Below are 11,160 nucleotides of genomic sequence, written 5' to 3'. Positions count from 1 at the left end.
GCAGAAAGTCAAACAAAGTTTGACTTTTAAGCTAAAAACGTAAAAGAACAAAGGAATACTTACAAAAGGTCCAAGAACGGAAGTTTGATTCCAAATATCCTCAGGTATGAAGTGATTATCACCTCAACTTAGAGGAATTTCAGAATCAAAGTGTGGGTTGCAAAGAAATGGTGGGGGTATTTATAGATTTCTTAGGACCGTTAAGATCGTTCTTCGAAAATTGTGCTTCGATCTCATCCGTACATGTGCACCCCTTGTTTTGCAAAACCATGGGCACTCCAAATATGGCCCATAGACTCTAAAATACCATTTGCAAAGGTTGGAAACAGCTGAAACAAGCTGTAACAGATTTTCTACAGAACTGGCAGATCCTCGCGGCCCGCGTAAGGGTCCTGCATATGTTTACGCGGCCCGGCTGGGGTTCAGATCAGCAAAACAAGTTTCAGTAATTGCAGTTTCAGTCCCTGCATGTGTTTAAGCTCATTTCCGACACATTTGAGGCCTGTTAAGCCAACTTTAAGGGCCTACAATGATGCCTAAACATAGTGTACAAGAAACATGCTCAAAAATATGCCGGATGTTGGTTCGTTTGGTCGTATGATCGCGATATTGGCTTAATTACGACGAAATGCGCACGAACGCGAAAAACGATCCAAATTGCGCGACGAATGGATTTTTCTTACGCCAAACACTAAAATAAAATATTTTAATGCTTACATAAATTTTTGGATGTCCGGATGTATTCAGAACGTAAGTTATGCGCGAAAATGCAAACTTATGCACTTTTTACGCTTTTAGTCCCTGAATGACCAAAAAGTTTATTTTAGCACACCGAACCCCTCAAAGCCTATTTCTAAGCTATGTGAAGGATATTTTAGGGTATGTTTAGCCTATGGTCATGTTCCGGAATATTCGTTACAGTACAAATTGGCATAGTTTCGCAGTTTGTCGAATGTAGTCCTTGTAAGCGAATAAACTTGATTTTGCCATACCAAAGCCTTTAAAACTTATTTCTAAGTTATGTAAAGGTTATTTAAGGTATGTTAAGCATATGTTGATGTTCCGGAGTATTTGTCGCGTTAAACTAATTATGTTTTTTTGGGTAAAGGGTTACCCCGGTGAATTTTATAAAAGAATCAAAGAACAGGGTGCGACAAAAATTTTGACACACACTACTAGACATGACAACCCAAGCATAGACAAAACAAGAAACCACAACCCAAAAAACAACCAAAACAAAAACACAACCCGACCAAACTACAAAGACTAACGCACTAGACGACTAGCTTTAGCCATTAACCGGGGTCGTCTTCCATGAGTTCCCATCTTTCCAAGAGCTTTCTCTGGTTTATATCTCCGCCGACCTTGAAACCCATTATCCGAAGCCGCACCATATCAAGAATCAGTTTTGCTACCGTCTCTTCCCTCCTTTGCAAGTGTGAAAACAGCCGATTATTCCGTTCTTGCCATATGAAGTAAGTAGATGCCGCTACAACCAGCTTGCAAATGATATGTTCCAGCCTCTTTGAGCTCGCATGCTGATCTATCCATGTCATTATAGAACTCCACGAATCATTTACATTCCCCATATCGACCTTTTTCTTAACTATGCTCCAGACCTTAGCCGAAAAAGAGCATTTAAAAAAGAGGTGATCTTTAGAGTCTCGACCATACTTACATAGGGGACAACACATAAGAATTAAGTTGGTCTCACTACCCGCTTCCCACACCGCCAATCTATCTTGAGTTTTCAGCTTGTTTGTTATTACCAACCAAAGATGAAACGAGTGTCTTGGTATACATTGGCCATACCACACCATGTTTACCCATGCCACCTTGTTTTCCCTAACCCGCAAATTATTCCATGCATCCCAAGAGGAAAAATAACCGATTTTTCCATCAAAACTTTTCCATCCAAACCTATCCTCCACATCCTGAGCGATCACAGGGACTGAAACATTTATTAGAACCGGGAATAAATCCAACCATGCCTGCGGCCATCTCCAATTACCATTACCATCTATGAGTTCCGCAACTGTGGTCTTCAAAGTAAACCCTTCATGAGCTATCATCCTTGGAGTAATGAAATTTCGAATAGGACTGCATGAACACCCGTTGTCACTCCAAACATTAGTCTGAGTACCGTTGCCAATGGACTTCCAAACATATGGACGAACTAGACCTCCAATTACCATTAAACTAATTATGTTTACACACCAGTTTGCGTATAACTCTCTAGAAAGCGATATAGAGTTTGAAATTGAATAAAAGTCAAAACATGAAAAAATGTCAAACATAATTAAACAAACATTAGGGTTAAATAACTTTTTTTTTTATTGATAACTGAACAGTTTACAAAGGTTACAAGCACAGATGTCACATCGAACGTGTTGTTTGAATCTTCGCACAATAGTTGTTGTGTTTACGATGAAACACTACCAAAGATGGATGTGTTTAAAGAGATTTTGCCATTCATGAGGCGTTTACCAATTCAAAAGGCTTTAACGGATCAGCACAAAGTATTTAAATCTCATGTTCATCATTTTTGGAAGAATGCTAGTTATGATGAAGTGAATGATGTTATTAATTCAAGTGTTAGTATAGATGACGAAGATAAAGAAATCATAATCACAGAACAGCTTGTACGAGAAGTGTTAGAGTTTCCAGATGATGATAATTCACCAACAGGGTTTCCGGAAAAGATGGTCAAAGGATGTATGCTTAGAATAGGTTATAACGGTCCGTTGAATAAAGCAAATTATTTGAAAGCCTGTTTTATGGAGCCGTACAAATTCTTTATTCACTGAGTGATTCATGCGCTAGGTCACAAGAAAGGTGGATACGATGTTATGAAAGATTATCAAATCTGTATGGTGACGGCATTGGTGCTAAACAAGAAATACAATTTTTCTAGAATTGTCTTTCATTACATGAAAGATAATATTACTTCTGGTAGTCGAAGTTGGGTGTATCCAAGGTTTGTGCAGATGATGTTGGATCATGCGTATCCAAATCTAAAGAAAGATGAACAGAATGATCTAATGCAGTTGCATCACATGGATAATGTGTTGGAAATTTCGTGTAACTTTTAGAAAATAATTTTAGTCAATTTGTCAAACAAACTGAACGCAGCGGAAAACATGTACACGAGGTTCGGTTCTAAACCATTTCCACCAGTGATCTCATTACAATCAAAATAGGTTATAATAAAATATAAGAATCGTGACATCCAAGAAAGACACCTTGGTTCAACGAACGATCTCGCTAGATGATCGTTGACCACGAAATCATATTTGTTCGTTTGAAACGATTTCAAACGAAAACTAAATCTAAAGAAAATAAAGTTCAAAACCTTACCTTATGCGCAATCGAAGAAACAAAAGAGTTTGTTACTAGCCAAAAAAAAACAAAAGGAATCTGGTCCTCTTTGCTATTCTGTTTGCGACGCCAAAGAATGAAGAAACCCCTTTTTTCTTGAACGACAATCGTAATCACCTCCTTCTTGTATAGCTTCAATTCATATATATTAACTAATAGAAAACCTATTTTGTTTAGGATTCCTTTTTTTCTTTTTACCAACGTCCAGAAGGCTATTTGGGGTATTCCTCAAATTATAAGATATGGTTTATAACTATATGAAAATTAGTGCTAAATTCTTATAATTAAAGATATACATATATCTTTAAGTTTTAAACTTAGATAAGAATTATAATCTAATCACAACTCCATATAATTATCTTATAATTATAACAATTATCTGATATTAATTATAATTAACAAATTAATTATAATATTAATTCGGCTCTCCGTAATTATTCTAAATAATTACCTGTTTCTTTCATTACGCTTATTATTTCGTGATCCGGTGATTAACGATTAAAACACCGTTATATGTTCGTTGCCCAAAGTGTAACTCTTTGGGTCGTACCTTGACGGCAACTTCGAATTTTAATCGGACAATTGAACATTATATCCAACATAATGAAACGTTAATCCGATTATCCAAGTATATAAAGAATTGGCCTGAACTGAAGAGGACAGATTTTTTCAGGTTCATCAAAAGTGATAAGTATGAGGATCCAGATCCAGTAAATCATTTAAAGTGGATGAATGATGCTGAAATGAAAGTAAAAAGTGCAATTGATGAATTAACGAAGTTAGAAGATTTCTGTGAAACTCGAAATGATTGGTATACAAAAGAAGAAAAAAGGTGGAAAGAAAAATCCTACACCGAAAGTTCAAGCTGAAGAAGGATCATCTTCTCAACCACAGAAGAAACGGAAAAAGAAAGCGGTTGAAACATTGCTGGTTGATGAACCAGAATTAGATGAGACAGAAGCAAATGTTGAAAAAGATCAAGAACAATTAACTCCTGAAACTGAGCAATTGTTGAAAGATATTGATGATACTTTAGAAGCTGAGAAATCAGCTAGTAAGAAAGTAGTTGATGGTGAAGAAGAGAGTTCATCTGGTTTAGAAGTTGATATTGATGCTGAAGTTGATCGTTGGATCAAAGAAAATTATGATCCAAAAGATAGAAAGAAACAAAAGAAGAGAAAGAGGAGTTCGGATGATGATGATGAAACATATGTTCCACGAGAGAATGTTCAGGTTGTAACACCACCATCTTCAGGAGGTAGAAAGAAATCAACATCAAGAAAACGTGTCCAAACTCCAGCAGCACGAAAGTTAAAATTCAAGCTGAAAATAAATCCACCACCAGAACCACAATATAAACCACCATCACCACCACAAAATAAACCATTATCACCACCACCACAACAACCATCACCAGAACATTTACCATCACCACAATCACCATCACAACATCATATTTCATCACCCAGCCATGAACAGCCACCAAACTTCACCACACGTCCTACAAACACCACCAACCACACAACCACCAGTTCATACTACTCCTGGATCGTTTGGTTTTGAAAATTTTCCAAATATTCCAGAGAGTATAGTTCTTGAAAAGCTTGATGATTTTAGCTTTGTGAATGATGATTTTGTGAAGGAGTTGCAAAAGAAGGTGAATGAGGTGTTAAGTGAGAAAAAGAAGTTAGTAGAACGTGTCAAGTCTGTTGAATCTAAAAATTCATCTTTGTTGAAAAAGACTGAAGCTGATCAAGCCGACATAAGTATTTCAAATAGCTGACTTGGAAGAAGAAAAGTCTCGAAGGGATGAGCAGAATGAGTATTTTAAGTTGAAAAATCAAGAGTTAGAAGCCAAGAATGCTAAAAAGGAACATGAAGAGTATATGTTAAAGAAAGTGTTGGAAGATTTGATTGGTAAGCCAATTGAACAAAGATTTGAAGAGATAGAACTTGCGGAAGTTAGAGCAAGACGTGAAGCTGAAATGGAAGCTGGAATGAAAGATAAGGGTAAAGATGTTCTAGTTGAAGATGATGTTCAAGTGTCTGAAAGGGAAATTGTTCTAACTGAGCCAAAATCCCCGAAAAAAGTTCTAGAATCGTCTATTCTAGCTCCTTGTCCATTAACTTCAGTATCTGGTTTGATTAAGATTAAAGATGATGAAGAAGACGAAGATGATAATCTGAAAGATGATGCAGATGAAGTATATTCTGTTCATAGTGATAATGATGATGATGGAAATGATGATGATGATGATGCTGATCAAGGTAATTCTGGTATAAAAGTAACTGAAGCGTCACAAGAAGAGAATATTGACGAGTATCTTCAAGACGATGCAAACAAAGAACCAGAAAATGCAGGAGGAAAGGGGAGCATGGTGATCCTGAAAATGTTGATGAGATTGTTGATCAGGGTACAGGTTTGATTCTACGTCTTGAACATGATGTAGAGGAAGGTGAGCTCTTGCATACTTACACTAGAGCTGAGATCATTAAGATGATGCATGTTGAAGAAGGTGAGTTTAACTTTGATTTTGAAGAGGAGTTGAACGAATTTGAGATCAATCATCAACCTGCATATCAGTACAAGTATGTTGAAGAAGCTGATAATTATGATAAAGTGGAAATAGAAGAATGGAGCGAAGATGATCAGTCTGAGAATGTTGATGTTGATACTTCTAGCTTTCCAACTCTTGCTGAGTTTTTCAGTCAAGCAAATGAGGGTGAATTGAGAAGAAAAGTTGCTGAAAGTGTTAAGAGAAAGAGTTTTCGAGAAATGTCTAAAGAAGAACAACGTGAAGAATGAAATAAGTGGTTCAGGAAGGATACGGAAAGAAAATACAAAAGACCACTACAGTATTACAGAAGGGATAGAGATGTTTCTCTGGGTGATATCATAAGCTGGGGGTACTTGCCACAAGTCAACGCTTATGCTATTAGAAGAGAATATGGTGTTCAATATTTTCCATGTATTCAAGATATAATGTCTCTACCTTGGTGGGAGAGTTGTCCCAAGTCAGAACATTATCATATCCAATCAGAGTTCATGATATGCCAACGTGGGGCTTGATGAAATTTGAAACATTCAGAGATTTTCGTCACTGGAAGCCACATTATCCTAAGAAAATCAAGAGGAAGGATCCTGTTACAGGTTTTGAGGAAACAATTCTGAAGATCAAAAAGCCCAGGGTTATGAATAATATTCCATTGCCGAAGATGGAACAGAATTTTCATGAAGGGTTTGTATGCTGGGTTTATAGCTGTATGACGACCGAAGCAGTGATTGTGTACAGAGTTGGGAAGGAGATTAGAAATATTCACCTGTATGATCCTATGTGGATAGTAAATTGTTCTGCAAAAGATATTGAATGTTTGTTTGTGAACAAGATTGGATATAAGGCAGAAGAGAAAGACCAAGCTATGCAGTTTCAGAAGGTAGCTACAGTATGTTTTCAGAAGGGTATAAATTCTGAAAATATGTGGTTATCAAATTGGAGAGAGATTGAAAGAGAAGAGTTTCTGAAAGCAGAGAAGGAGAGAGAAGAGCGTGAAGACAAAGACAGAATCGCTCGAGCTACATCGAGGCAAAGGCTAGCTGAGGAAGAAAAGAGAGCTGCAAAAGAGAAGGAATAGCTTAGGAAAACATTATTGAAAAAGCCGAAGCAAAGGGAAGAATTTTTCAAGTCTTTGTGAAGAATGTTTTGAAGACCGACCGACTGAAGACTGCGGCAATATCCAAGAGGGAGTTTGTTGATGCATAATGTCTATCGCCTGCGTCATTAGTCTATGTCGTGTCATTAGTATGTAATAGTTTTAAATGTTAAAGTTTATGTAGTTTAGTCAGTTCGCACGACCTGGAAGGTCAGGTCGCACGAGGTGGGTTGTCCAGTTCGTGCAGTCTGGGTTTGTTATCCCGTGCGGTCTGGCAGGTCTATATATAGATCAGTAGTGTTCTTCATTTGTAACTTTCGGGAGAATTGTGTACCGAAGTGCTGTCTGATTCTCTCTGTACCAAAACGTTTAATATCAATGAAGAACATATTTAAAATGACTTTCTACTCTTCTACTCCTGTTCTAACACTAATTGACGGTTTCTAGTCTGATTCCGCCTTTCTAGAAACTAGATCTGACTCTGATTGACTCGTTTGGATGAACCCTCGATCCTACAGCCTAGATCGAGGTAAGGTTAAAAGTCGCCAATTGATCAACAGAAGGATTACATGGACAATTAAAGGAACTATTGCGATTCCAGATTGAAGACTTAGTTTTATAAAGGAGTTATCCTGAGAGAGATGCTATTAGGTTTAGCAGAGGAAAGAAAAGCTGAGCCACATTGACTTGGTCCTTTCAAGAGCCCATCTTGAGTTAGATTAGTCGCTTATTGGCTCAAGCTACTATGAGGATGGAATAGTGTACATGATGTATTGTTTGGGTTCAGTTGAGAAAGTGTATAATGGATAATACACTGATTTTGTTCTTTATAGAGAATTGTTTGGAAGATAAACGGAAGTTTATCGAAGCACCGTAGAAGCAATATGTGTAGCTAGAAGAGTTATGCTACTAACCGGACAGGCAATTTCAGCATTCTAGTCGTGTATGCAATTTATTGATTTGGCAATTTGTGGATATCTAAAATGAATGCAAGAAGGAAGGAAGACGAGTTTATGAGATTTGATTCTTTCGAGAGCCCGTCTCGAGTTGGATCAATCAGGTGTAAACTCAGACTATCTTAGATACGGAGTAATGTATATGTAAATATACATATGTAGAACCCGAATTGGTGGAATTTTGACTTAATCTTCTTGATTAAGTGCTTGTAAATGTTGAACCTTGGAAAGGATGAAGAGCGTTGAGATGTGAGATTAGGAATTAAGAATGTGTGTAATATAGGTCTACGAAGATTCTTCGTCAGAATCAAAGTTTCTCGCAGAAACTACAAGACCATATTCATCAAGCTTGTTTTCACTATTTTCATTTAGTACGAAAGCAAAACCTGTAGAGTAAAAATTTCAGGGACGGAATTTCCTAAACAGGGGGACACTGTGACACCCGGCTTTTCAGACCGTACCGTACACTTGTAACACGTGTTGTGAATAGGTAACATGGCTATATTTGACTGGTTATGATATTTATATGTGAAATTTGATGAGTTGGTAAATTTAAACGTTGATAAAAATTATGTTGGCAACAATAAAATAAACGCTTATCGCGTAACGGTTAAAATGCGAAACGAATGTCGGTGACCACCCGATCAGTGTTAAAATCCTAAAAATAGTCTGTCATGATTAGAATAATAATTTTAATCATATTCGTGAGAAAAAATAAATTAAAACGCTGAGAAACTCTATTTTTTGAGTTTAAGCGCGCACCGCGCGATGCAGCATGTATACCGACAAAATACTGTCAACGCAGCCTGTCAAGGCAACTGATAATCATTTTAGTAATAATTTAATGAGTTTATTACTTTAGGATGATAAAAATAAATAAAAACGCATAAATCCCTATTTTTGCGATTTTAAGCGCGTACCGCGTAGCACAGCGCGCATACTGCCAAATACCGGCAACGTCGCCAGTCCAGGAAAACAAAATATTGTTCAATATTTTGGTGAAATTTGGTGAAATTATTTTTATAGAGCGATAAAAATAATTTAAAACGCACTAAAACGGGATTAAAACGCTAGATAAAATACTTGGTATCCCGTGAAATACCTGTTTTTAACTATATACATTATATATATATATATATATATGTATGTATGCATGAAGTGTGTGTGCGCGGGTGTAGGTGGAGGCATATAAGCCCACCACATTTGCATCTTTTCTTGTGTCATGCCAAGTGTTGTGCATGCAATCTCTTGAAAAACCTCCATGTCTTCTCATTCCAACACAAAATCTTTCACAAACCAAGAAAGCAAGTCCCTCCTCTCTCTCTCTCTCTAACATCTCGGCCGAACACCATCTACATCACAACCATTTTCATTTTCAAACTTAATATTGAAGATTCAAATCCATTTCAAAGTGTTTTCAAGTTCCTTTGGTGGTTTAGAAGTGATTTCAAGGTGTTTAAAGCAACGATCAAGTTCAATATCATCAAACTTTACTAAAAATCATCCAAGAACTTAAAGGTATAAAATTTATTCTAAAAACCTTATTTTTGATTCTTGATGTTCTTGATAGTGATAGAAGTTTCTCTTGTTCTTGAGTTTAAACACAAACTTGAAACTTAAAACAAATGGGTTTCTGAATAAAATAAAATGGAAGTGTATGTGTGTGTGCATGTGGCCGTGAGTATATATACATGTGTGTATGAGATTGGGTTTTGATTTTGATTGTTACATGTTTGATTGATTCTTGGATGTTAATGCATGAATGATTTGAAAAGGGTTTTTGTGATTTGAAATAGGTTAATGAATATGTGAAAGGTAAATTTTTGGATCATGTGTATATACATATATATGGCCGTATATGTATGTGCATATATATGCATGCATGTGAAATTTTGTTGATTAAATCTTAAATGTGCAAGAATATAAGTGTGTATATATATATATGTCTCTCATTTGTGATGAATGATAAAATGATGATCATATGAAGATGATGATTCTTGAATGTTGAACATGAGTTTAATGCATGATAGATATAAGCTAGTTCATGCATGTTGATGAAGATGTGAATTGAATGCATTAGATGCTTGTATTTAAGCATGTGGATGAATGGTCATGAAATGATGATTTATGTATGGTATGAGGAAGATGATTTTTAATCAGATTCTAAACACTAAAAATATAGTTATTTGAAGTGTTAAAATGGTATAAAACTTTGTCATAAGGTTTACTAGCTTTGCATGCTGTACTTGGTGCTTTAGAAGTTGTAAAATACGTGAAATCGAATGATTTATGTGACTTACACAAAAACTGCACTAATCTGATTATAACCACTATTTTAATCAGTAAATAACATGTATCATGTTAAAATATCAAATCGTTTTGAGTTGGGATGATTATAGTAACGTGTAATGTGACACCCCATGAAAACCAGGAAACAACGCAACACAACTAGCTTCCTCAGTAACTACGTGCTAAATTTCGGGATGAAATTTCTTTTAAGTTGGGGATGATGTGACAACCCGAATAACTGAGGTTAGCACTACTTAACATTCCGCAACCTTTGACGTGTGTCTCTACGTTTATTTGACCATCTGGTGCACCACTGAATGTTTACGTAAACATGATTAATTGCTATGCTAGGAATGGTTGAACGTTTTATATGTCGCTAAATTAAGATAGGTGATTAATTGAATTGAACTGCGAATGTAATTGATACACTTGGGTCACGAACTTGTATAGTACGCACATATTGGGCCGCATTTGGGCACCTTGACAGACACCCCCGGCTCACACTTGAAGTCTTAACCCCGAACCTTTTAAACTCGAAGCTCGGCCCACCTTTTTAGTGGTTTGTACCCGGCCCCAAACAAAATAGATAAGTGGGTTCGGTGGCCCTTGTCCCGATTTAATATATTTATATGTATGGTTCCATGCACTTTTATTCACACAAGAAATAGAAACCCTAGCAGCCTTTAACCCGATGGCAGCACTCAACGACAACTAGAAGGGGAGCCAGCCAAGTCGCAACTCTCTCCTTGTGTGTTAACTGATCGCCTTGTTCGTCGTGGGGTTAGTGTCTTATTTTCGTTTCACTTACATGTTCATGAATATGTGATTGGAGATGCTATGTGATGTTGATTATGATTATTGGTTGTTGAGTATTTTGTGTATGTAT

At 36.5% G+C, this 11,160-nt stretch overlaps 2 protein-coding genes across 2 annotated transcripts; one reads left to right on the top strand and one right to left on the bottom strand.

The window, feature by feature from the left end:
* Nucleotides 1–1,295: 1,295 nt before the first annotated feature.
* LOC110875925 lies at nucleotides 1,296–2,195 on the bottom strand. The gene has a single exon (XM_022124117.1). It carries the CDS (start codon nucleotides 2,193–2,195, stop codon nucleotides 1,296–1,298), a length of 900 nt encoding a protein of 299 aa, XP_021979809.1.
* Nucleotides 2,196–4,182: 1,987 nt separating this feature from the next.
* On the top strand, nucleotides 4,183–6,184 carry LOC110875924 (probable ATP-dependent helicase PF08_0048). Its single transcript, XM_022124116.1, has 4 exons — nucleotides 4,183–4,504; nucleotides 4,962–5,144; nucleotides 5,224–5,698; nucleotides 5,740–6,184. The coding sequence occupies exons 1-4, from the start codon at nucleotides 4,183–4,185 to the stop codon at nucleotides 6,182–6,184; spliced, it is 1,425 nt and encodes a 474-aa protein (XP_021979808.1).
* The last annotated feature ends 4,976 nt before the right edge of the window (nucleotides 6,185–11,160 follow it).

This window comes from Helianthus annuus, chromosome 8, assembly GCF_002127325.2.
Source record: "Helianthus annuus cultivar XRQ/B chromosome 8, HanXRQr2.0-SUNRISE, whole genome shotgun sequence".
NCBI classification, from domain to species: Eukaryota; Viridiplantae; Streptophyta; class Magnoliopsida; order Asterales; family Asteraceae; genus Helianthus; species Helianthus annuus.
Note: the sequence above shows the minus strand (reverse complement) of the source record. Positions and strands in the feature narration are given on the sequence as shown.